The sequence below is a fragment of the Ceratotherium simum genome, chromosome 5, assembly GCF_057802395.1.
Source record: "Ceratotherium simum simum isolate JZ-2026a chromosome 5, ASM5780239v1, whole genome shotgun sequence".
In the NCBI taxonomy this organism is placed as follows: Eukaryota; Metazoa; Chordata; class Mammalia; order Perissodactyla; family Rhinocerotidae; genus Ceratotherium; species Ceratotherium simum.
This window is the reverse complement of record NC_141904.1, coordinates 18,286,703-18,313,894: the sequence shown is the minus strand read 5'-3', so window position 1 is coordinate 18,313,894 and position 27,192 is coordinate 18,286,703. Positions and strand designations below refer to the sequence as shown.

At 40.9% G+C, this 27,192-nt stretch overlaps 1 protein-coding gene across 2 annotated transcripts in view; it reads right to left on the bottom strand.

Moving 5' to 3' along the window:
* RYK (receptor like tyrosine kinase) overlaps positions 1-26,352 on the bottom strand; it is a 96,966-nt gene extending 70,614 nt beyond the window's left edge. Inside the window, exon 1 of one of the 2 annotated variants that reach the window (XM_087430552.1) lies at positions 26,014-26,352. In XM_087430552.1, coding sequence (XP_087286678.1) covers positions 26,014-26,242 — 229 coding nt within the window. In that variant the 5' untranslated portion in view covers positions 26,243-26,352. The remainder of the gene's footprint in view (positions 1-26,013) is intronic. The other variant, XM_087430553.1, reaches the window with a different exon arrangement.
* Between the last annotated feature and the right edge of the window lie 840 nt (positions 26,353-27,192).

Here is a 27,192-nt window from a genome sequence, read left to right as displayed (position 1 = left end):
TAATTAAACAAAATGGGCAAAAGAGGTGAACATTCATTTTGTAAGAAAAGATACATAAATGGACAATAAGCATATGAGAAGGTGCTAAACATCATTTGTCATCAGCGAAATACAAATTAAAACCATGACATACCATTTCCACCCGAGAATGACTAAATGTTGGCAAGGATATGAAGCAGTTGCAACTCTCATACATTACTGGGAGTACAAAAATGTTCAACTACTTTGGAAAACTGGCAGTTTCTTATAAATATATTTACTCTATGACACAGTAATTCCACTCCTAGGTAATTATCCAAAAGAAATGAAAACATGTACACGAATGGTGATAGCACTTTTATTCAGAATAGCCCAAACTGGAAACAACACAAATGTCCATCAACAAATGGATGGGTAACCAATTGTGGTATCTTCATACAATGGGATACTATCCAGCAATGAAAATAAGCTAACTGTTGAGACTGTAACAAACGGGATGAATCTCACAGACTATATGAGTGAAAAAAGCTATACATAAAAGCATACATGGCAAAACTAATTTATGGTGATAGAAATCAGATTAGTGCAGTTGCCTGGGAACGGGGATGGGAGGGAGACTGGTGAATTGATTACAAAGGGGCACCAGGAAACTTCCTGGGGTGATGGAAATGTTCTACATCTAATTGGGATGGGGTTATGCAGGTGTATTTATTTTTCAAAACTCAACCAACTGAACATTTTAAAATCTACACATTTCATTACATGTAAAGTTTACCGAAAATTTTTAAAAGAAGAAAAAAAAGAGTCAACAACAGTTTTTACCTCTCCTAATCTCAAAAAGCTTGAATACCACAGAATGTTACTAGTACTAACAAAAAAAGAAACATAATTAATCTTAAGTGATCAACAACTTCCAAATTTAAACTTCAAACATCTTTAACAGGGAAATAAAGAACTAAATATTTAAGTTTTCCAGACACAGTTCCAAGTATCAAGAACATCTAGGGGTTCTGTGAACTCAACTCCCTATAAAGCTGGATGAAAAAGAGCTGTAGGCTGTAAGAAATAAAAAACAAAAAGGCAAGCACATCCTCAAGTCATGCATCCAGGCATTTAATAATTTGTGGTTTTAGTCCTACTAGAAATTCTCTGAATTCTTACTTCTCTCATAAGATGGACTGAGGGAGGCAGCCAATTCCCCTTCCAACGTCCTGGGGATATCTATTCTCCCCAAACTGCTAAAGGTCTTTCCAGTTCTACTAACTAAAACTCTAGACAGAAACCATGGTTCCTTACTAGAAAACATTTTCTTTGAACACACCAGAGCAAGTTCTCCATGACACACCAATTGAAGGCTGGGCAAAGACTGGACTCTGCTAACTTTCTCAAGCTTCTAAAATCTATTTGGACCTCAACTTGTGCTGGCATGCTTAGTACCCTGGTCATCCATCTGTGACCCTCTCTTCAATGACCCTTTTCTATACAGTCATGCATCACTTAACAACGGGGATATTCTCTGAGGAATGCATCATTAGGTGATTTTGTCCTTGTGCAAACATCATAGAGTGTACTTACACAAACCTAGATGGTATAGCCTACTACACACCTAGGCTATATGGTACTAGTCTTACGGAACCACCATCATACATGTGGTTCCTGGCTGACCAAAACAGTGTTAGGCAGCACATGACTGTACTGTCATCTCCTAATACCACTGTGACTTCCACTAACCTCCTCACCTTCTTGAAGCACAGCTGGCCCTGTAGAGCCCCAAGGACCCATTCTTCCACCCTCAGTGGGCACTGCCCTGGATCTCTATGACCACATCAGATGATTACTTGTGTATCCTTATCAAAACTCCTATTTCCATTTAGACATATGCCATCAAACTATGCCACCCTCCATCCTTCCCAGTATCTTAGCTACCTCATTCATTGAGGATTTTGGAACTAGTTTATAAAATGTGTATACATCCTTCTCTTGTGACTTATTACGGCAGACTCCCAATGACCTTGAGACCACCTACTCTCAACCTATCTCTCCTTCCATGTTCCTTTTATTCCTCAACTCCAACAACCTTCATCCATTCCAAAGCAACTAATTTCTATGGACAGCAGCAACATGTAAATTGCTCTACCTCCAAAATCTTGAACTGTTATATCTCAATAGCTAGTAGTTCTTCAGCTCCTTCCCTTTACTGTTACAACAGCTATTCTCTGGGCTCATAATATATCTAGTGTCCGTAATGCTCGCTTCTCCCATTCTATTGTATCAATCATTTCCTCATTTTCTTCTTAGCCTCAACCCCAATCACTTCAATTACTTTCTTACCAGTACTCTCAACTTTCTCCCACCAGCCTATGTCAGACATGCATACCCCACCCTGAAAGCAACCAATCTTGAACTGACTTGACTTCCCTACTCCATCTTCTCTGGTGCTATAACTGAATGCTGCATAATCCTGATGAAGCCATTCCCACAAACGAGTCACTGCAAAACCCTGACTTCTATCCTCAACAAATAAATTAATATTCATAAGCTGCTGACAGTTGAGTCCTGTGATCCATATCTATAAACACTTAATGGCCACCAAAATAAATTGAAAATTTGAAATTCACTACCCTAAATTGAGGTATTCAAATTGAAATACAATCGTTAAACAGAGTTGCTGTTTTTTGTCTACAGATTTTGAAAACATTGTTTTGAAATAGACACTCTTTATTAACTAAGGTAGTTATTCCTAGTTTGAATTTTTTCAAAGAAACCATTAAAACGAGATTCAAATTTCCTCCTATCAAATTAGCAAATACAGTCTGTTCTGTCATAAATCAGGTTCCTGTAACACCAATTAGCTCATAAGTGGTTAGTAAATAAAATAACAATGCGAGTATAAGATAGACATTGTGTCAGTTCACATTTGAATCTTCCCAGGTGAGGGAAACCGGAATAGCAGGTAAAGAATTATAAGTTTCAGTGGGGAAGGAAAAGACCCTCACTCAGCTCACCTACTGCCAGGTAGGAGCCCTCTCAGCCCTATTTTAAGAAAACTAAAAATGAGCACCTGCCAGGGCTCCCTCCTCAGAGGAACACCACCAGCTTTTGCATGGTTCCTGGATCAAAGCAAGCTGTACTTCCTCTGCGCCACCTCTACGGCAGCCCCACTGGCTTAGAAAGCTACTCTCTTCTGCACTATCTCAAGACCGCGCAAGCCAGAGATTTCCATCCTAGTATATTTTAATATCTTTAACTCTCCTCTGAGGCAGCCTCAGCCACGCTAAGTGGTTTGGCTGGGCTGTCCAAGTTATCTCATAAGGTACCAATTATGCTTTTGTTAGTACTTGGCTTGAAAATTGCAGAGGTCTTGAGTGGTTTGCCCTTAACCTTATTCTTCCCGTAAGTCCTGTTATTTTTAGTGAATAGGCAATCTTGAAGGGTTTTTTTTTTTAGGAATGTATTTGATGTTGTAACAGAAATGCTTATATTCTTTAAATATAATACTGAATGTTAGGCAGGGTACAGCAAGCAAGCAATTTGTGAATATATACCAAAATTTTATAAATATTAATACTCTGACTCAGTAACTCCACTTTTAAAAATCCATCATAAGAAAACCAAATATAGATAAATTTTTATGTATAAAGATATTAATCAAAATAATATTTAAAACTGAAGAAACAATATAAACGATATTGTTTATAGCACAGTGATTAATAAACCATAGCACAGTGATTAATAAACCATAATACATCCATAACAGTTCCTCTGTCTTTGGAGAAGGAGAGAGGAGGTACCCTGAGCCATTATACCCCTTCAATCAAATCTCTCCCTCTTCATCTATGTGACATATTGAGCTTCCCCTTTGAAGACAGGTTTTAATGACCAAAAACACTAAAAAAATTATGACGCCATGAACAGGAGTGTTACAAATAAATTTTAATGAATTGGGTTTTGCTTAGAATGTAACATTAAAGGAAAATAAGCAAGATACAAACTATATACAGCAAATTTTAACAATGTCTGGCACCTAAAATAGTTTGTGCATATAACAGGTCTTCAATAAATGTCCGCTGAATTCAAGTTAAATGTATACATATACATATGCTGTGTGTGTGCTCCATTTCTCAAAAAAGAAAGGAAATACCAAAAAATATTAACAGTGGTGGATTATAGGTTATTTTTTATTGCATGCTTTTATTCTTTTTCTTCTCCTAAACTCTCTGTGAAAGTTGTTAAACTGGAAAAAAAAAAATAATTAGCAAAAATATGTTTAAAGAAATACGCATACAGCTGCAGCAAATCACTAAACAAAAATCCAATTACCGCCTAAAATAATCCATAAAGACCAGTAACAGCTAGAGAGAAAGCCCTCAAACAATAAAATTCAATTAAAAAAAAAAATCACATTGGTAAAGGCAACATCTTTGATATACCAAGATTAACACTAGTAATGATAAATTACTAATGACTAAAACACCTTCCTCCAATTTTCCCTTAAAATACTCAGATATACCTAAAGGGGAAATTTGGCAACGCGCTATGAACTGAAAAGAACACAAAGCTCAGGAAGAAGGCTGCATGCAACACTGACAACGGAGCTGAACTGACAAAAAAATCCTCGGACGACCCACGCTCACCACCTGAATGAGATAGCGTGGGAGACCTGAAGACGACAGGGAACACAACAACACTACCGTTTTCAGGGAAACAGGAAGCAGGCAGAAATTCTATTCTCAGACAAATTCTCATCACAGGGAAAGACAATGGATTCTCAGAAGGCCTCAGAAAAGATACCAACTACATATTCTTCCCCCAAAAAGTTAGTCCAAAACATACTGAGAGATTCATAAGAGTTTTATTTTTAACAGGAGATAAAGAATCACTTTATACTGAGAAAAGGTACACTTCCTGATGAAAGTATAGTAATCATGAATCTTTACAGCTCTAAATCAAAACGTAGAATCCAAAAAATCTCAAAATATTAGAAATATGAAGGGAACCCATTCTAAGCACAATCATCCCAAAATATTAGAAACATGAAGAGAATCCAATGTAAGTATAATCATGGTACAAAACTACCAGCCTATGACTGATATTAGTATGTAGAGGATACAACTTTTTTGGGGGGGAGTGAGGAAGATTAGCCCTGAGCTAACATCCATTACCAATCCTCCTTTCTTTTTTTTTTTTTTTTTTTGTGAGGAGATCAGCCCTGTGCTAACATCTGCCAATTCTCCTCTTTTTTTTTTTTTTAAGCTGAGGAAGACTGGCCCTGGGCTAACATCCGTGCCCATCTTCCTCCACTTTATATGGGATGCTGCCACAGCATGGCTTGCCAAGCAGTGCGTCGGTGCGCGCCCAGGAACCGAACTGGCAAACCCCGGGATGCCGCAGAGGAGCACACACACTCAACCGCTTGCGCCACTGCACCGGCCCACCAATCCTCCTCTTTTTGCTGAGGAAGATTGGCCCTGGGCTAACATCCATGCCCATCTTCCTCTACTTTATATGTGGGACGCCTGCCACAGCATGGCTGGATAAGCGGTGCGTAGGTCTGTGCCCGGGATCCGAACCTGCAAACCCTGGGCCACCTGAGGTGGAGCATGTGAACTTAACCACTGCCACCTGGCTGGCCCCGAGGATATAACTTTTTTATACAGAACCATAATTAATATGGCTGAGTGGATACATAGACACAAGATAGTACTCTACAGGAAATTTACTTCTTTCAAAGCATCCATAAGAGATTTACAAGAAGTGATCAGCTACAAGGAAAAGCGCAATCAGTTTCTGTAAGTGGAAAATGTATAGGCCACGTTCTGACCACACGGCAATGGGAGGGAGGCAGGAAGGGAGGGAAAACTTAAACATCATAGATTTTCAAGTACTATCTATCTCAAAGATAGATAATTATTTTCTTAACCATTACATAAGATTTCAACTACGTAAAGAAAACTGAGAAAATGGAAAAAGACTGGAAAGACATTTACCAAAGAAACCAATGTATGGTAAAATAATGTATATTTTTCTTCTTCTTTATGGTCTTGTACATTTTCCAAATAGCCTATAATAAGAATGTTTTTACTCTGATAATCAGGAAATAAATTTAATAAAACAAAAAGAATTTTAAACAAATTGATTTTTAGAAAAAGATGAAATCTGTAGAAAATATCATACTTTATTTCCGAATGAATCTTTTTCTTTTCTTCCCCACCATACACTCAAAAAAAAATTTTTTTTTTTTTTGGTGAGGAAGATCAGCCCTGAGCTAACATCCATGCTAATCCTCCTCTTTTTGCTGAGGAAGACTGGCTCTAAGCTAACATCTATTGCCAATCCTCCTCCTTTTTTTCCCCAAAGCCCCAGTAGATAGTTGTACGTCATAGCTGTACATCCTTCTAGTTGCTGTATGTGGGACGCCGCCTCAGCATGGCTGGAGAAGCGGTGCGTCGGTGCGCACCCGGGATCCAAACCCAGGCTGCCAGTAGCGAAGCACGCACACTTGACCGCTAAGCCACAGGGCCACTCCAAAAAGGTTTTTTTTTAAAAAAAAGAGAAAAGTAAAAGACAAATGAAGACAGCATCTAGATAATCTACTCCCTTTTTCCTTTTTTTTCTGTTTTCCTTCTTTTAGATTACGTGGGTAGGCAAAATCTAACCACAGGAGCCCTTAAAAATCAGAAATTTTTCTGGCTGCTTTCAGAGTGGGAGGTAGACAGGACTACAGAAAAATGGTCAGAGAAATGTTAACATTGCTGGCTTTGAAGATAGAGGCAGGAGACCAGAAACCTCTAGAAAGTGGAAAAGGTAAGGAAATGAATTTTCCTCCAGAGGTTCTAGAAAGAAACACAGCCCTGCCCACACCTTGATTTTAGCCCAGGGAGACGCACTTGGGACTTCTGACCTCCAGAAGTATAAGACAACAAATCTGTGTTGTTTCAGTTTGTGATAATTTATTACAGAAGCAGTAGGAAACTAATATATGAGCTACTCGAATGTTTTAACATCAGACAGAGCTAGTTTGTACCCGTCTCTTAACTTCTTCTTCCTCTGAATGGCCCTGGCTATTCCTGTTTACTTTTCCATATGAGCTTTAGAATCAGCTTTTCTAGTCCCCTTCTCCCTCTCAAAGAACCTTTTTCTCCCAAAAAAAACCTGCTGGTGTTTTGAAATGGAATTTTATTGAATTTATATATTAACTTGAAGGAAATGCTGTCTTATGATTTTGCATCTTCTCACCCAAAACCATGGTGTGCCTTTTTTTTCAAAAGTTCAGGTCTTTTTTTTGCTTTCTCTCTCAATAGAATTATAAACATCTCATTATGTCGATCTTACCACTTTTCTTTTTAAGATTATTTCTGGATATTTTCTCTTTTTATTTGTTATTTGTGATCTTTCCTTCAAATACATCTTCCTGTGATTTTTGTTTGCACGTATGAAGGCTAATGATTTTTATATTAATTTTGTATGCACATTCACCTTATGAATTACTGTTTTTTGGTTGATTCTTTTTTTCCCTTCAGGTAAATAACCAAAACTTTTTCTCCTGGGAACAGAGGTAGACTATATATCCCAACCTCATTGCAGTTAGTTCTGGCCATGTTGCCAAGTTCTCTCCAACGGACTGTAAGCAAAAGTGATGTGTGACTTTCATGCTTCGCCTATATTAATTTCAACAATTCTCAACAATTTCTCCAAACTCTGCCACCTTCTGGTTGGCTGGATGCAGACAATGATGAGGTCTTAGGGGACTGCAGAGCCAAAAGATGATAGGAGTCTGGGTCTTTTAGTCATGGTGCAGAATAGCACATCAACATCCTATGCTATTACATGACTTATAAATAAGCTTTTATTGTAATACAGCCATTATCATTTGGGTACACTTGTTATAACAGTTTAGCCTACCCTAACTACTAAACCTTATATTTCCATTTTGTTGAGCAGTTTTGTTTCCGTCAACAAGAGGCGTTGAATTATAAGAAATTCCTTTTGAGCATATATAATCAAATTATTTTTTCCTTTATTGTATTAATAAGGTAGTTTTTATTGATATCCTTTCTAATATGAAACTCTACTTGCATTTCTGCAACCTTACTCCTTTCTGATTTCTGCTAATTCTTAGTGTTTCAAATATGACAATAGCAATTAAATGCAGTCTCAAAGCAGGGGTAGTAGATGGCAGGGGTTATCACTGCCTGGGAGTGGTGTGGTAGGCTGCACAGAGGTGACACGGGCAGTGAAGAATGGTTAGAGAGGCAGTGAGGGAAATAATTTATTTAGTAATGCTTTACTAAACCAGTTCTGCAGCAAGCCAGCAATAGTGTAACTCTTTAGGAGATCAGGACACAGAGCCTTGGTTCCAGTAGAAGGGAATGACTGAGGAGGGAGGTTGCGGTGCCATGGTCAGAACAAGGAAGTTCCAAGAGCTGAGAAGACCAAGTCTAAAGCAGCCATTTCAGTGAGCACCTTATTTGGAAAAGAGGCCTGGGAACTGGGAAACCAGCAATGTCAAAGGAGTAACAGCTGAGAAAAAATCAGGGTAGGTCCTAATATCCTTTGGGAGTCAGGGGATAATTCACTGAAGATCGTCTTGTAAAGGTAAGGTGACTCTAACAACTCTAATGGGTCAACAATCATATAAGTCAATATCATTGACATCAAAAGAGAGGAGGATGCTGAGTCACTGTCCTAGGGCAAAACAATCAGGGTAGGAAAGAAAGGATATAATGCATGATAAAAACTGGTCCCTTAATAAATAATCCAAAAAGGAAACTGAGAAAATAATTCCATTTACAAGAGCATCCAAAAGAATAAAATACCTAACAATAAAATTAAACAACGAGGTGAAAGGCTTGTACAGTGAAACTATAAAACACTGCTGAAAGAAAGTAAAGACCTAAATAAACGGAAGGACATCTCGTGTTCATGGACTGGAAGACTTACTATTGTTAAGGTAGCAATACTACCCAAATGGATCTACAGATTCAGTGCAATCCCTATCAAAATTCTAACCAATTTTTTTGCAGAAATGGAAAAGCAGATTCTCAAATTAATATGGAATTGTAAGTGGCCCCCAACAGCCAAAACAATTTTGAAAAAGAAGAACATAGTTGAAGGATACACACTTCTGGATTTCAAAACTCACCACAAAGCTACAGAAACCAAAACAGTGTGGTACTGGCATAACAAGAGACATGTAGACAAATGGAATAGAATTCAGAGTCCAAAAATTAACCTATATATTTCCAGCCAACTGATTTTTGACGAGGGTGCCAAGACCATTTAATGTGGAAAGAATAGACTCTTCAATAAACGGTGCTGGGACAACTAGATACCCACAAGCAAAGCTAAAAAATGAAATTAGTCCCCTACCTCACACCATATATAAAAACTAATTCAAGGGGCCAGCCCAGTGGCATAATGGTTAAGTTTGCACACTCCACTTCAGCAGCCCGGGGTTTGCAGGTTTCAATCCTGGGCATGGACCTACGCACCACCCATCAAGCCATGCTGTGGCAGTGTCCCACATATAAAATAGAGGAAGAAGGGCACAGATGTTAGCTCAGGGCCAATCTTCCTAACCAAAAAAAACCACAAAACTAATTCAAAACAGATCAACAACCTAAATGTAAGACCTAAAACTATAAAACTCTTAGAGGAAAACAGAGAAGTAAATCTTCATGACCTTGGATTGGCAACAGATTCTTAGATATGGCACTAAAAGCATGAGCAACAGAAGAAAAAAGTTGATAAACTGAATTTCATAAAAATTAAAAAATGTGCATTAAAAGGCAATATCAAGACAGTCAAGACAGTCTATAAAATGGAGGAAAATATTTGCAAATTATATATCTGATAAGAGTCTAGTATGGAGACAATATAAAGAACTCTTACAACTCAACAACAAAAGACAACTCAATTAAAAAATGAGCAAGGGGGCCAACCCCAGTGGCCTAGTGGCTAAGTTCCGCTCGCTCTGCTTCAGTGGCCCAGGTCCAGTTACCAGGCGCGGCCCTACAGCACTCATGTGTCAGTGGCTGTGCTGTGGTGGCAGCTTACATACAAAAAGAGGAAGATTGGCAGTGGATGTTAGCTCAGGGAGAATCTTCCTCAGTAAAAAAAAAAAAAAAAAAAACAAGGGACTTGAATAGACATTTTTCCAAAGAAGATACACAAATGGCCAACAAATACATGAAAAGATGGTCAACATCATTAGTCATTAGGCAAATGCAAATTAAAACCACAATGAGGTATCACTTCACACCCACTAGGATAGCTTTAATCAAAAAAAAAATTAAGGGGCCGGCCCGGTGGCGCAAGCGGTTAAGTGCGCGCGCTCTGTTGTGGCGGCCCGAGGTTCACTGGTTCGATCCCTGGCACCGACGCACTGCTTGTCAAGCCATGCTGTGGCGGCGTCCCACATAAAGTAGAGGAAGATGGGCATGGATGTTAGCCCAGGGCCAGTCTTCCTCAGCAAAAAGAGGAGGATTGGCAGATGTTAGCTCAGGGCCGATCTTCTTCACAAAAAAAAAAAAATTTAAAACCCCAGAAAATAGCAAATACTAGCAAGGATGTGGAGAAACTGGAACTTTCGTACATTGCTGGTGGGAATGCAAAATGATTCAGCCACTATAAAAAAGTTTGGTGGTTCCTCAAAAAGTTAAACACAGAATTACCATATGACCCACAATTCCACTCCCTAGGTATAAATCCAAAATTGAAAACAAGTACTCAGTCAAGCACATGTACACACATGTTCATAGCAGCATTATTCATAATAGTAAAAATGTGGAAACAACCCAAATGTCTATCAACAGATGAACAGATAAACAAATTGTGGTATATACACAGAATAGAATATTATTCAGCTATAGAAAGGAATGAAGTATTGATACATGCTACAATGTGGATGAACCTCCAAAACATTATGATAAATAAAAGAAGCCAGACACAAAACATCTCATACTGTATGATTCCATTTATAGGAAATATCCAGAATAGATAAATCCATACAGATAGAACACAAATTGGTGGTTGTCAGGGCTGGGGGGAGAGGGGGATGAGAAGAAACTGCCTAATGGGTAAGGAATTTTACTCTGGGGCAATGGAAATGTTTTCAAAATAGATAGAGGTGGTAGCTGCACAACATGGTACATAAATGTACTAAACGGCATTGAATTGTTCACTTTAAAATGGTTAATTTTGTTATGTGAATTTCACCTCAACAAATCATTATTTTTAAAAAAGAAAAGAAAAAGAGCTGGCCCCTGCCCCATGAACGGGAAGGGAGTGTAATAAAACGCTTCCAGTGACTGGAAAGGATTATGAGCAAACTATGACAAGAGAAAATCAGGTTTCAGTTAAGCTGAACAGATCAAGAAGCACTATGAAAAGAGTCCGAGGAGACCTCAAAACAGCCCCACAAGATAAAAGTGAAAGGGCCAGCAGAAAAGAAGACAGAGCAGGTGAAGAGGAGTGGGTGGAGGGTGGAAAGGGGCTCAGTCCAAGGGCAGACAGAACAAGAGCGAACAGTCATGGACTAAAGAGGTAGCATTTTGCTATTAGAATGCACAGAATTTTTCTATTCTAACCTAGGATGAGATACATTTTAGTTGTTCAATTACAATAACCAGACTTAAATTTCTCACTGCCAATTCCAGCAAAGTAGGAATATTATTCTCTCGTTAGAAAATACGGGGCCGGCCCTGTGGCTTAGCGGTTAAGTGCGCGTGCTCCGCTGCTGGCGGCCCGGGGTTCGGATCCCGGGTGCGCACTGACGCACCGCTTCTCCGGCCATGCTGAGGCCGTGTCCCACATACAGCAACTAGAAGAATGTGCAGCTATGATATACAACTATCTACTGGGGCTTTGGGGGAAATAAATAAATAAATCTTTAAAAAAAAAGAAAATATGACATTTGTTCATATTTTTATTTTTAAACAACCCAAATTCCAAGCTTAAAAACCAAAATTATTCCTGCAAAACTCTCAACATCCATCAAGAAAAATTCATTTTTCCCTAGACAATCTTAAGCTCAAACTTAATTCAAGGCCTGTGCTCTACATGACCTGGCCTGTCTAGCATAAGTTCAAGTAACTCAATAGTTCAAAAAATTTTCCAAATGATTTTAAAAGTTAACTATTGGTTTCCCAAGGCCACAACAATGGTTGATTAGTGCCAATGAGCAAACGATCTCCCTTTATAAAAGGAACCACCTTTACAGGACTTAACAAAACACATTCCAGGGAGTTGTTCACATGTCTGTCTTCCCCGCTACCTTGCACACTTTACAAGCAGGGCTGGGGTCTTAGTATATTTGTAGCTACTCAAATGTTAGTTGCATGAATGTCTGGCTGTTGACAAAAACCAACTACATCAAAGGTGGGTTTTAAGGGAAATAATATTTTAAAGAAAACATCAGAAATCAGTTATGGCAGGAAAATAAAAGTGATGCCATGGAAACAGAACTAAAGCAGAATTTATTAACAATCAATTATCTAACCATCTTCTCCAGGCATCAATTTTCTCAACTATAAAACAAAGGAGCTAAACCATATGATGTTAATGTCTCTCCTGAGCCACAAAATTCTATTATTCTATGATATCATCCATGGTTTCCAAATGTCGGCCAAAACTCTATTATTCTATGATATCATCCAGTTTCCAAATGCCAGTCAAAACCTAAGTAAAAAATTTATTTAGTCAAGATAATCTTCTAAGTTCTGAGGATAGTGTGGTATACAAAGCCAGAGAAAAGCCAAAATCACTTACTATGTATGAAACCACTAAATACTCTATATTTTAATTGACGCTAAAAAAAATACAAGAACATGGAACTCTTATTCCAAATTTTCCTAGTTTATGGAAACTAACAAGCTGAAACAGATAAAATAACAAGTTGTGCATCAGAATCTAATAAATCTAGCTATAGTCAAATTATATCCAGAAAATTAGCTGAGACCTAATATTTCACTACATCATAAGACAGGGAATTTACAATTGTCAGACTTTAAGAAAAGGGCATCTTTTCTTCATAATTAAAAGAAAAAATCACATAAATCTTCAATCTCCACATCTGTTTAAACAATTATCTTATAGATTAACTACAATTTTTCACATAATCCTCTGCCCATTCAGCATTTACCTCCTATCTTTCTCCTGCAACCTTAAGTGTCTATAAGAACCTGGTTGAGAGTGTACACATGTACACACAGAGAGTATAAAAAGAATTAAAGTGAGCTTTTAAGAGAAAGAAGATATGCATGATGTACAACAAAAGACAATGTAAATATGCCCTCACCCTCCGCCCTCTTCCTCCAGGCTGCCTCCTCATCTCCTGCCTAAGACTGGCCTCATCTAAGGAAAGGCAAGCAGGCCCGCCCTCCTGGTCACTGAAAGATGGCTAGGAAGTCAGCTTCACGAAGGGAATCTCTGATCCTCCCAAGGAAAAGCTAGGCATCTGGAGTCACTGAGCACCACTTGGCCACTTCAGGAAGAAAACATGATACATGGTCAAAATCAATAGCTCACTTAAAAACAATCCACTGGAGTTGCTATTAATTGCCAGTGCTTTAACAGACCAGGCTACGGGGTGCGAAGATCCACTTACTAAGCATCTCTCCTCCTCTATTCTCCAGGGATTACATTTCAGAACATAACTTTCACTGTAATTCTGTGATCCCTGAAAACAGAAGCCCAAAGGTATCCATCACAAATGCTGTGGTCAGGTTTGCCCTTCAAGTACCTATGATGATACCACCTTGGGAGAAGCTGTGTGGAATCAAAGGGAGAGTATGGTCACTTCTGATTTCGAATGGATGACTCAAAATGATGCACTGTCACCTTTCCCATCTGAAAATACTATAGCAGAAGGATAAGAAATTACAAAGAGAGCTGGACAATAAAATATAGGATCAGGGAACAAGATTTCATGTCCAATTAATATATCTGTCATCTAAAAAAGAATCCATAAAAGAAGGCCCCCAAAAATGTGATTTGTACCACAACTGCAGAAACGTTAAAGGTGCTTCCCAAATCCTATCCAAGGATAATAAGTAACAGAAATATAACCCATAATTTCCAACACTATAATGTAAAATAGGAAGCAGGCCCTGCCCTAGTGCCAGAAGGGCACTGGTAAAAAAGATACCCTGGAAAATAATTTGTCATTGGTTCTTGCCCTATTTAAAGAAGAAAATGATCTGACCAGCTCATACATGCATTGCAGGTACAGTCCCATAATAGAAATGGAGTAATTTACTCATAGTTTGACATGATCACCATTCAACTTCTTTCAAAGCCAACTTCTAATAGGAGTATGCTATCTCAGTCAGCCATGGAGGCCATTAGTAACTTAGAGTTGGCTGTTATGTCCAGGGGCTCAAAGCACAATGGAGAACTCACAAACATCACTTTTCCCTGCCAGCAACAGGATGCACTACAAAGTGCTAACTTGGAGTTCAGTTCCAAAGCTACCTGAATTCTTTTCTCAGGCAAGTCACTTAGCTCTCTGCTAGAAGTTAGTTCCATGAAGGCAGGGATCTTTATCTGTTTTATTCACCAAAATATGTCCCAATCCCCTAAAATAAAGGCTAGTATACACTCAATAAATAATTGTTCAGTGAGTGAGTGATAAACACTACTACTGAAGGCAATCTATCAACCATGTGATATCGAAATGACCTAACATTCTATGATTTTGGTTTTCATCTAAAAACATGCAAATCCTCCACCACTAACTAAAATAAACTGTTTTGAGGATTATGCAGCATTTTCATATATATTATAGCAACTGTGGTAACAGACATCCTGTTGTATGCTGAAAGCATCTCATGTTATATATGAGGAAATCAACACTCAGAGACATTAATTACTTGCCTACCCACACACAGCAGGAGATGGAATTAAAATTCAAATAGGCAGATTCCAAATCCAATATTGTCCCATGCCACGTTATCTACTATACACCCATATTTGTGTACATGTAAATGCACACATATACAAACCTTAGAACTTTTTTCTTTAAATTGGATTAAATTCTCTTCTTTAACAAATAATTTAAGGAGTTAAACAACTGTAGAAAAGATGCAAACAATCAAAAAGATAATCTTTGGCCATTTCCACTTCTGGACAAGATAGAACAGGATCAGATTAAACCTCTCCTCTGAAATAACCAAAAAACAGACAAATATATGAGAGTCCAGAAAGACAAAGACAGCTAGAGTATGCAGGACAAAGTACCAGAGAGAGAGGGCTGCACAGCAAAAAAACTTCCAAGATGTGCAGAGGGCTGTCCTCCAGTATTCAGCTGAACACTGATCAGAGCATGCATGGGGAAGCTACACAGGACAGAGAAAGGATAAAGGGTAACGGTGCCCAGCACTTACACAGGATTTGCAATATCACATTTTCCCACCAGCCAGACTGGAAAACCTCATGATTCACAGGTCACTGGAGAAGTACACAGAAGGGTCTTCACTCGGCGGTAGGGAATAATTAGCCCTACAATGAGCACTGCTCCTGTCCTATCTAACAGCAAGACCGGAAAGCATCAAACTGTTTCCAAGTAACTTAACTGAGTCCCAGAACAAAACCCAACAATATTTGGAGGGATACAAAAATATCCAGCACGCAGCAGGGTAAAATTCACAATGCCTGCCATCCAGTCAAAAACTACCAGGCATGCAAAAAAGCAAAAGAGAGATACAGAGAGAAAGAGAGATTAATCAATTGAAACCAACCCAGAACTGGCACAGATGTTAGAATAAGCAGACAGGACACTGAAGTAACTATTATAACTGTACTCCACATGGTCAAAAAGTTAGGAAACACAGAAGATATAAAAGACCCAAAGATACAAAAAGACCCAAATTAAATTTCTAGAGATGAAAACTACAATGTATGAGATGAAAAAATACAGTGGATAGGATTAACAGCGGGTTAGGCATTTCGGAAGTAAACATTAGAAATTCTATTTCCCAGCTTTTAATTATTAGAAAACGCTTTTGCCAGGTTCTCTCTTGAATATTTCACATCCTTCAACTGCAGTATGGACCAATGGTCTGCTGAGAGACTGCTATGTGCCAAGCCAGGAGGTGGCCTTTGAGCAGTGGGGGAAAGAGAGAGTGTGATGGGTACAGCGATACAGATTTGCTGTACAGGGTGTAGAGCTATGAAAGCCAAGACAGGGCACACCTCACCCAGAGACAAGGGTACAAGGGACAGAGACTTGGGAAAATTAGGCAACTTCAAAGAAAATAAGCTATTAAAAACTAATTTATTTAAACTTCCATTCATAAGTTCAGTCCAATTCTCCTTTAGGGTAACAGCTTAGCAAGCAATGGGAAATGATCAAGAGAATGATGACCACAGTAAAGCACAAGACAGTGAATCCAAAAAGTAAGTATGATTCATTCGTTTATTCATTCATTGAACTTCTACTGAACATCTACTACATGCCAGGTACTATTTTAGGAGCTGGGGACATAGAGTGGAACAAAATAAAAGGTCTTCACTCAAACAAAATTTACTTTCCTATAGGGGGAGACAGAAACAAGAAAAATATCAAGTGCTTAAAATAAAACACCTGAAAGAATAGAGTGGCACTGGAGGTCAATCTTAGGAAGGCAAGGCTCTCTGAGGAAGTGGCATTTAAAGTTGAGATCTAGAAGCCTCCAGCCATGTAAAGATCTGGGAAAAGCTTATGAGGCAGAGCAACCATCTACTGCAGACTCTAGGGTGAGAAAGATCTTGGCATCAGGGGAACTAAACATGTGGTGGGGGGAGGAGGGGACGACGGGGACAACAGGGATAAGAGAGGAAACGGGGAGCAAACAAGAATCTCTATACCAACATTCATTTATAAATCAGGAAGATCTGAACAGCCTAGATACTTGATATTTCTGAATTATTGTTAATTTCTTACTTGTGATAATGGTTATCACAGATTTTTAAAGGGTCTCTAGAGATATATACTAAAATATTTTTCATAAAATTATATGTCTGGGTTTGCTTCAAAATAATCTAAGCAGGGGATGCAGGGAGAGAGGGCAAGGAGTGGACTGGGGAGTGGAGCGGTAGAGATGAGACAAAATTGGCACTGAGTTGATAATTGTTGAAGCTGGATAATGGGTACATAAAGGTTTATACCTCCATTATACTATTCTACTTTTGAATGTTTGAAATTTTCCACAATAAATACCTTTTTAAAGGCAAACATTTAAAATACAAGGAAGAGGAGGGTATTTATTTATTTATTTACAAATATAAATGCCCCCTTCACAGGGAATGTTTTAGGGCAGTAAAATTTTTCTGTATGATACTATGGTAGATTCTATGCATTTGTCAAAACTCACAGAACTACAACTACAACAGAGTGAACCTTAATGTATGCAAATTTTAAAAAATTCACGTAGGAAGTCAGGGACTTCCAGGACGAAATACAGAATGTAATAGATACCCGTTTCCAGAACCAACTTTCGTGGGACTCAGATGTACCCACAAACTTTTATCAGGGGTCCCTGCAAGACCTTCAAAATCTAAGAACTCCTGGCACAGTATGCAAAACTTAAGACGTGGGTTTCTGTGCCTTTGTCTAGGGAAAGGCCCTAAGGGTTTCACAAAAAAAAGGTTGAGAACCACTGACATTTCTTTTGCCAGCAAATTCCTGACTAAAAACTGAACTGCTATTGCTCTTAAACCTAATGATAATATCTTACTGCCGTCATTTGGCTTCCCGACAAGGACACTAGTACACGGCCATTACCACAAGCAAATAATAAATACCACCAGAGAATTTTACAACTCTGAAAGAAAGTTGTGACAGGTACCAAAAAAAAGGAAAGGCGGCAAATTATGTCTAAATTTCCTTTACAATATCATCTTTTTACAATACTGTATTTCTTTTAATCTAAAGTATACCAATATTTTTTGTGCCACTAAGAAAGAAAAAAAGCTATCAGTTAACTGATGACTCACCATTGATTGTAAAATGGTTCCAATTTCAGAGATGTTCAAATGTGGAAAAACTGTACACCTTATAATCAATGAAACATGGCATTCAAAAAGCTCATTAGCCGAGCCCCATCTCAATCTCCTAAACAAATTGCTCAGGGTAGGTCTAGGAGTCTGTATTTTGTTTAAGCTCCTCAGACGATTCTGGTTAGATAAAGACTAAGTAAACTGTCTTCAAGGGCAGCACAGTAGAGAGCACGCATCTTGAAGTCACATAGCCCCAGACATCTCTGTGACCTCCAGCAAATTCTGTAACTTCCCAGAGCCTCAGCTTTATCTATAAAAAAAAGTCAATGCCACCTACTTCCCATGGTTGACAAAAGGGAACACATGAAGTACTTGGCACACAACAAGAGGTATACCAAAACACACATTTATACAAGAAAACATTTATTTATGAACAAAAATGGGACCTATGAAACTACTTTTCAGAAATATTCTACCAGTCAGCACTGTCACTTGCTGGGCACAGTAAAAAGAATTATTCAGTAAGCGTTTATTATGTAACTCAGCAATACACATGCATTTGTTTTGGCATATCACATTTTAAGAGGTCCTACACAAAGGAAAGCTGTTTAATAACATTTTGATTAGAAAATATTGTACTTGATTTATATCAACAAGGATAACACAAAAAAGCATACTTTTAAGTGTGATATAATTTCAGAGTAGCTAATGGTTCTGTTTCATGTCCAAGTTTTTGTTTTGTTTTGTTTTAGTATGCACAGCTGGCAAGTTTTTTCAGAACACTGGCATAATGGCATTGAAACCCCAAAAGCAATGCTGTGGAACTTCTCAATTCAGGCTGCTCAGAAAAAATACCCACATGTTTCATTTGTTTCTAAAGTGATCCTTAAAATCCAAACTATTTTAGGCAGCACCTTCAGAACCAACTAGTTAACTCAGGATGTGACTCACAGAGGACAGGTTTAGCCTTAATTGAATAGAGTCCTCCCACATGTGTAACATAAAGAAGGGGAAAAAAAAAACCTCAAAACCCACAATTGCACAACGTCTTAGCCTTGCTCTCCCAGTGAAAAACACATGGATTTAAATTAATGCTGTGTCAATGCCACCAACCCCACCCAAACACCCAGGGTTAAGAGTTTGCTGCAGGGTGCTAACCTACCTCCACCAGCACCCTACCTCCTCAGAGTCTGGGCAGTAGCAGGTTAACGCCAGACATATCAGCTAGAGGACACCCTCCCCGCCCTCCCCACCAAGCACTTGGCCTGAGGTTTAAGAGGAAAGAGAGGTGCTGGGAGGAGAGGAACACATGGCTCATCTCATTTTTCTTTTCCTCAACCACTTCCCAAAAGGAAAGAGTCCTTTTCTGCAGTTCAGATTTTGCTGCCCAAATCTGAAACCCTGATTCCTCCGTGACGACTCCTTTTTCTTTAACCCTCAGGTCTCCTCCACTAAGTCTTCTCCAAACTCCCTGTAAATTCCTCACAAACCCATCCCACCCCTTCAATTGCCCTAGTTGATCCCTCTTATCACCAGAGGCTGACTCTGTCCCATTTCTCAGATCCAGCTTTTTCAGTCTCCAAGCCACCCTTTTCATTGGGGCCAAAGTTATCTTTTCTATATAACCTAGTCCCAATTGCACTCTCCTTTCCTAAATTCTTCAACAGCTCCTTGTTATCAAAAGATAAAATTCAAATTCCTAATCCAATCTCAACCTACCCCCCAGCTTTATATTCTGCCACTCCTCCCCAGCTTTGCCAATTTTTATCATCTTAGCCACATGAGATTTTTCCTGTTCCTTGATTTCACACACATCTGCTTCCATACCTCTATGGCTTTGTTCCCCGCTATTTTCTCTGCCTGGCATGAACTGCTCCTCTTTTTTGCCTATCAAACTCATCCTTTAAGATGAGGCTCAAATGCCTCCTTTCCTGGAACACCTTCCCTAAACTCTCTAGGCCTCTCTCCCCTCTCCCCTTTTAGAGTCAAAAGTAATCATTCCTAGAATAACTTACTTATATCAATCAGCAATATAATTCTTATCTCAGTGTTACAGTCATAGATATAACAGTCTTTATGAAATTCTGAGTTCCTCAAGAAAAGAAATTTAATGATTTCAAATCACCATTTTCTACCACAATATATGGTACTTGGTTGGGCTTCAAAATTTTTTACTGGACTGATTTGGGGGGCAGTTATCTCAGCTAGTATTGACCTGATTTTAAATAAGATGTGAACAATGCTTAACTCTTCCAGAGTGTATTTATTTTAACAGAGAGGCAAGCTATCCAGACTGAATTTCTAATTGTGGGAGGAGGATTCTACTCTCAGAAGTCCTCCTGAGCCCTACAGATTCCCTATCACCACCACCACTGCTGCCATGACCAGGTAACACAATATCCCCCACACACACACCAGCAGTTTATCCCCAAACCCCTGATAGTGCCCTAGCCACACCTCACTTTCACAAGCGCTGGACTTCCAGAACACCTGGCACTTATCAGAATTATCAATTAGAGAACATGGGAGGATGCAGATAATAATCAAAACCACAAACAAGCACATATAGCAGCAGGCCTGCAGATTCTGCTCCTTGAGTATTTTGGTTAATCACAGCTCCTCCAGAGCTGACAAAGACGCAGTATGGATTCCAGACTCAGGCAGGACTGAGTCAAGACCTGGCCCTCTACTCACTGCCCTTAGGACCCCGAATCAGAGTCGTCGTCATCAGTAAATGGGGAAACGGCTGCCTATAATGCAGCTTGTTAAGAAGCGTAAGTGAGAGCAATGAGGGGGGGACTGGGGACACAGGGATGCCACACAGAGAGCTCCTGAGGCTTCTGGAGTCTCTGAAAAAACGTACTTCCATCAGGACTGCATGCCCTACTACCAAGGAACTCGGCTGGTTACACACCTCCTCCCAGTCTGTTTCCTCCTCTATAAAATGAAAACAGCAATACATACCCCACACAGGGATTATCTTTGTGCCTGACACAAGCAAGATTGCCACATGTCAGCAGCACTCTAAAAAGTGTCAACTACTAATACAACCACCACTACTACCTTTCTTAATATTGTTATTACAAAAAACTGCAATACCTCACCTGCTTTTCAACAGTCAAAGGCCAATCCTAACTCCCATTTACACACTATGTAATGACCATTCGCCTTTATGCTCACATCCTCCCCAAACTCCTCTAAAATGGTAGTAATGAAACCACAAAGACAAACAGAAAGGGAAAGATGACAATAACACATCATACATTTCAACAAACTTCTGCAAGATGGGAAGCTGTTGAAGGAGTGGTTACCGCCCCTCAGGACCTCTGAAGGGTTCAGCCCTGGAGGCCCCAAGGGCCACCAAAGAGGCCAGCCTGAGGCTCAGGCCTGACAAAGGGGGAACCTCTGAAGGGTGTATTCAAAGCACTTGGGCCCCCACATCCAGCATGAAACCCCAAGTTTTTTCTGAAGAAAGTGAAGCACAGGGGCAGGAGAACTGTAAACAGGAGAAGTCAAAGTCTACAGTCTGAAGGGTGGCACCCTCCGTCCCTCCCCAACCAGATCACCCAAACACAGGCAGCGGTGTATCACCAAGCACACCAGACGCAGGAGACTGGAGGTGTCTTCTCTGCAGACACTGACCGGCCCCAAGGAAGATGAGAAGGTGCTGATATGTGGGGTAGACTCCCAAGGGAAAGTCCACCTGCACTCCAAGGGAGGTCACTAGAGCACCAGCAGGCACATGCCCTCTCTCCCCAATCAACTTTTCAGCATCGCGCTCCTAATTATAGACAGCCAAGGATCACCAGATATTTGCAATCTAAACAAACATAAAAAGAATCTTGAAATGAATAGGTACACTGGAGGAAGGGGAAGAAATATTAAAAACATATTCAACATACAGAAAAAATTAAAAACAACATACATACCTCAAAGATAAGCGAAGATAATATATCCATAAGATAAGAATAATGGAAACAAAATGAAATGGAAACAGAAAACAAAAAGAGCTTCTAAATTTTAAAAACATCATCATTAAAATTTTAAAAATAAAAGCTTGGAAGACAAAATTGAGAAATTCTCCCCCCTTCCCTCTTTCCTCCTCTAAATACAAAGATACAAATAAGAGGCAACATAAGAAAATCTGCAGACCAATTCCAGGAGATTCAATAACCAAACCAGTATCTCAGAAAGAAAAAACAAAAAATGAAGGGTAGGAAATTATCAAAGAAGTAACAGACATTTTTGAAAACTGAAGGATATGAATCTCTAGATTGAAAGGGCCCACTAAGTCAAGACGGACGGACAGAAGAACGGACCCACACAAAAGCTTATAAAATTTTAGAATGCCAGAGAAAAACACCCTGAGCTTCCAAAAAACAAAGAAAAAAAGGAATCAGAATGGCTTTGGATTTTTCAACAGAAACCCTTAGAGCCAGAAAACACTGTGAAAATGCCATCAAAATTATTTTAAAAATTTTATTTTCACCCTAATATTCTAAATTCAGCCAAATCATCTATAAAGCATGAGGACAGAAGAGACACCTTCAGACATGCAAGGCCTCAAATAATTTACCTCCCAAGCACCCTTCTTAGGAAGCTACTGAGGATACACTTCAGCAAAATGAAGCAAACCAGAAAAAGGGAGATAGGCAATCAGGAAACAGAGGCTCCAAGACAGGAGAGAAGGGTACAGAAGTAGCAGGAAAAACAATCCTGCTGTCCAGACTGGAACAAGAGAATGCGAGGCTCCGGAGCGTGAAGTCTCTAAGAGGAAACCAAGTGGAACTGATAGATGATTTGATATGTTACCTGGAAAAAAAAAAATCAAAAGGCATTTTACATATTTCTTGGAGTATCTGAGGGAATGTAGTGCCACTGTTGTTGTTAGTGCCTCGAGTCCATTCCAACTCCTAGATACCCTGTGTACAGCGAGTAGAACCCTGCCTGGTCTTTTTGTGCCATCGTCTCACCTTCTGCACTGTATCAGACAACGCTCTGCCGCTATTCACACGGTTTTCATGGCCAATTTTTTCAGAAGTGGGTGGCCAGGCCCTTCTTCCCAGTCTGTCTTAGTCTGGAAGCTCCACCGAAATCTGCCCACCAAGAAGGACCCTGCTGGTAGCTGAAATACTGGTGGCACAGCTTCAACATCACAGCAACACAGAGCCGCCACAGTATGACAACTGACAGACGGGTGGTGTGGTTCCGTGATCAGGAAACGAACCAGGGTCGCAGCAGTGAGAGCACCAAATCTTAATAACTAGACTACCAAAGCTGGCTTGAATGTAGCCAAAGATACACAGAAAACTAATCAAAAAGTTTAAAAGGCAATTATTTGCTCCAGGAAAAGCAAAAACATATAGGAAAAGAAAACATAATCATGAGTCACTAACTCAGAAGTGAGCAATAAATATATACACAATAATGTAAATACTGGCTGCTGGTACTACAAGAAGTAGCTATGTAACTATATTGGGGAGTTTAGGGGAGAGAAGACGGCAAGTGCTCAGTTATGATATCAGGAAGTCAATGATTTACAAATATGAAAGGAAAAAACAGGAAAAAAAAATAAACAGAACTACTCTGAGACAGTAGCTTCCACTGGAAAGTAGGTCCTGGAGGATAAAAAGGCCAAAGGGAGGAGACTGCTGTTTTTTTATTTTAAACCTTTTAGCACTATTTGGTTTTTCTCAATTATATGCACGTATAATTGCATGAAACAACAACTTATTCTCACATCAAGGGCAATTAGTTCAATTTATAAAGTTGTCACTATTACCTTCATTTATAAGTTTCTTATTTGGAATTCCAAATTCATTGTCTTAGAAACACTATAAAATGATGGTTAGTTTTCCAAGTCAGCTTTCAGAAGGTGTTCAACCCATAATGATACAAAAATATGGTACAAAATATTATTTCAAGTAGTCTTCGACACCATAAGAGTTTCTGTGGGAAACTGCAGTCTGAGAACTCAGGATGCCTGGTATACATCTCAGCCCTACCCAATTGCTCCTCCCCACCCAGGGGCGGCCAAGGAATACTTTAAAGGTAGAATGTATGAGGTAGATGGGAAGGGATGGAAGGAAAGGACCTGGATCTGGCAAGATGGAGAGTCAAGAGACCCACTGTAACAGGTCAACTCTATTTGTATTAAGGAAAATACTGCTGGAGGTCCCTCTGGCCCCAGAGGTGGACAAGGTTGATCAGTGAGGCAATACTCCCTCCCCTCCTCCCAAGAGCCCACTCCTGGGCATAAACTGGATGCTCAACAATCAGGTCACAAACACATCACTTTAAGTATTAATTAGCAATGATTTCTTTTTCACCATGCCATAATCAAACTTCTACATAAACAATATCTTCAAATCATTCAATAAAACTTTGTGACCTATGTCAACACTGCTTGATTTTTTTTAAATGATTATAAATTGTGTGACCTTGAGCAAATTACTTAAAGCTTCACTTTCCTCATCTCTAAAATGGGAATAATGATATCTAACTCACTGGGTCACAAGAAAAGTAGAGGAAATGATGTACATAAAACACGTAGGAGCAAGTACATGGCAGGCACTCAACCAATGCTACCCCCTGGTTAGGGGACAGGGACAACACCCCCCTCCTCTTGGCTGGTTTCTTACACGTAAACAAAGTCACAAATTATATACATGCTTTTAACCAAAAAAACTTTACAAAACCATGCATAAGACATTAATATTTTTAAAAAATGTGATATGAATTGATTTATAAGCATTCATTATTTTTCCTACACCTCAGTCTTATGTTCCAAGTATTAACCCAATTTGCAGTTTCAACTCAACTAAACTAAATTCAGCTAATTCCACTGGACTAAAAAGAGGATTAAGAATGGCAGGACATTACAAAAACACAGCATTCTTCTTTGGATAAAGACTACAAACCCATGTATGTACATAACAAGGTCTAAACAGTCTGCTAAAAGCAATTCCACTTGAGTTGAACTCAACAGATCTTAAGAAAGTCTTATAACTTGAAAGAATAAAATAAGATAATGGATGCTTAAGAGAATAATTTTTTCCCCTCAAACACTCAGATGCAGCACCAACCTGAGCTGAAATAAAAGGATTGCCATAATACACAAAAGAAAGTCCACGTCTAGGTATCTGCAACTACCAGAGACTTCCCATTCGGGCCGCTTCTATCAATCAGATCTTCCTCTACGGGGTCATTTCCAGAATCTACAAAGTCCCAACAGGAGAACATCATTATTTTTCAAACTAATTCCCCAAACGACAAAGCTAATCAGGTAGAACAGAACCACCAACCGACCCAAAGCCACGTTATCCTTTCCCTACAAGGTACGGTATCGGTCCACACTCCAACACATCCAAGAAAAGAACCAAAAAGCTACTGAAGAAGCTAAAAGGTCTGCTACCTGGAGATTCACTATTTTAAAATATGTTTATTGGTCGCAGGATTTGGAGGCTGCCATGAACATGTAGGGCCCCTATAACCTCTCTCTCTCATTTTTTTAAAAAAGTATGATAACCATCAAGTATGAGCACAGCAGCGTGGCCTCTACTGGGGCATCAAACCCACAGCCAAGGGTTTGCAAGTTGAGTCTAAACAAAACGTGAATTTCGAGGTATCCAAAATCCAGGGCCCTGGAGTGACGAGCATAGGAAGGGTCAAAGAAACTTGGGGCGGCAGGGAAGAAAAGCTGTAGGAGCGCTTGACTCGAGGGAATAGGGCGAGGGGCCGAAGAGGCTGGAATGGGGTGGATCCCAGGTCTTTCGCGGCGGCCGAGGGTTCCTCGGATCGTTTGGCGGCGGGGCAGCGAGGGCGGGGGGCAGGGGCGCCGGAAGGCTGACCCCGGGCAGGGACCACACCTCCCGGCCAACACGGCAGGCAGAGGCCGGGGCTCGGGGGCGACCTGGGGCGCTGGGCCGGGATGGGGAGCGCCGGGGACACGGAGGGGACCCGCCCGCGGTCCACGGCGCGCGGACTGGGCCGCCGGCGGTCAGTAGCAGCCGAGGCCCGGCCCGACCTGCCCGCCCGGGCGCAGGCCGCCCCACTCACCGATGAGCCGGCGCACCTCGTCCTCGCTCAGGTAGAGGCTCACGCTGGGCCCCGCGGCCGCAGGCGGCAGTGCCGGGTGCCGCGGGGCCGGGGCGGCGGCGGCGCCGGGCGCGGGCAGCAGCGGCAGCAGCGCGAGCAGCAGCAGCAGCGGCGGCGGCGGGGCCCTCAGGCCGCGGGCCCTCGGGAGGCGGCCCCGGCCCAGCGGCCCCGGCCGCGCCGTCCCGCGCATGGCCACCGCCGCCGCCGAGGAGGAGCGTGGGCCGCCCGCCGCGCCGCCGCCACTCACCCCCGGCCCCGAGCCCCTCACAGCCCCGAGCCGGGGGCGGCCGCCCAGCTCATCGCGCCGCCGGCCCGTGGCAGCCGGCCGCGGCTTCAGACCGCCGGAGCGCGCCGCCGCCGCCCCCTCCTCGGAGTCATCGTCCACTGTGGGGGGCTGGCCGCGGGGGCGCGCCCGTGCACGCCGCCGCCGCCCCGAGAGCGCGCGCGCACGCCCCGCCCCTCCGTGCGGGACCGGGCGGGAGGGGACTACCTAAGTGCCTCCGCCCGCGAGGGGGTCTCAGGTCACCCTCTGAAGGAGCCCATCCCCGGCCCACGTTGTCACCGGCCTGATGTTTGCTTGTCTATTGTCTGCAACGCCCCCCGCCCCCCGGACAGAGTCCAGAAAGGCCCGGGCCGCGCCTGCAGCCGAGTGGGCTCCCCAGATCCCGGGAAATGCCTGGATGCGGGCGCTCCTGTTGCAAAAGAGAAACATGCTTTTTGTTTTCCGAGAAAATGGAGAAAAATAGAAATCACCTTTTATCCCACCATTGGAGGTCAACATTAACATTTCTGTGTCTGTTCTCATGGATGTATACTCTATACAATTATTCTCCAAGATCTCGCTCAGCAAACGAGTCATCTTATTCTTACACACTACAAATTTTTACTTTTTATAATCGTTCTGCGTCCCTATAATCAACCCTCACTTGGGGGTGTTAACCTGTGGTCCATGCCAGGCTTTGAAAGCCCCCCATAATATGAAATTGTGTGTCCTTCGGCGTCTCAGTGTGTGCTGCGTGTGCTTGAGCACACACAGAGAAGTGGTATGTACATCTCGTCATTTGTTCTAGGGAGTCCTTGTCCCCCAAAGAAGCGACGAATCACAGATACACGTCTTTTTTAAAGGCAGCGGAGCGAGGC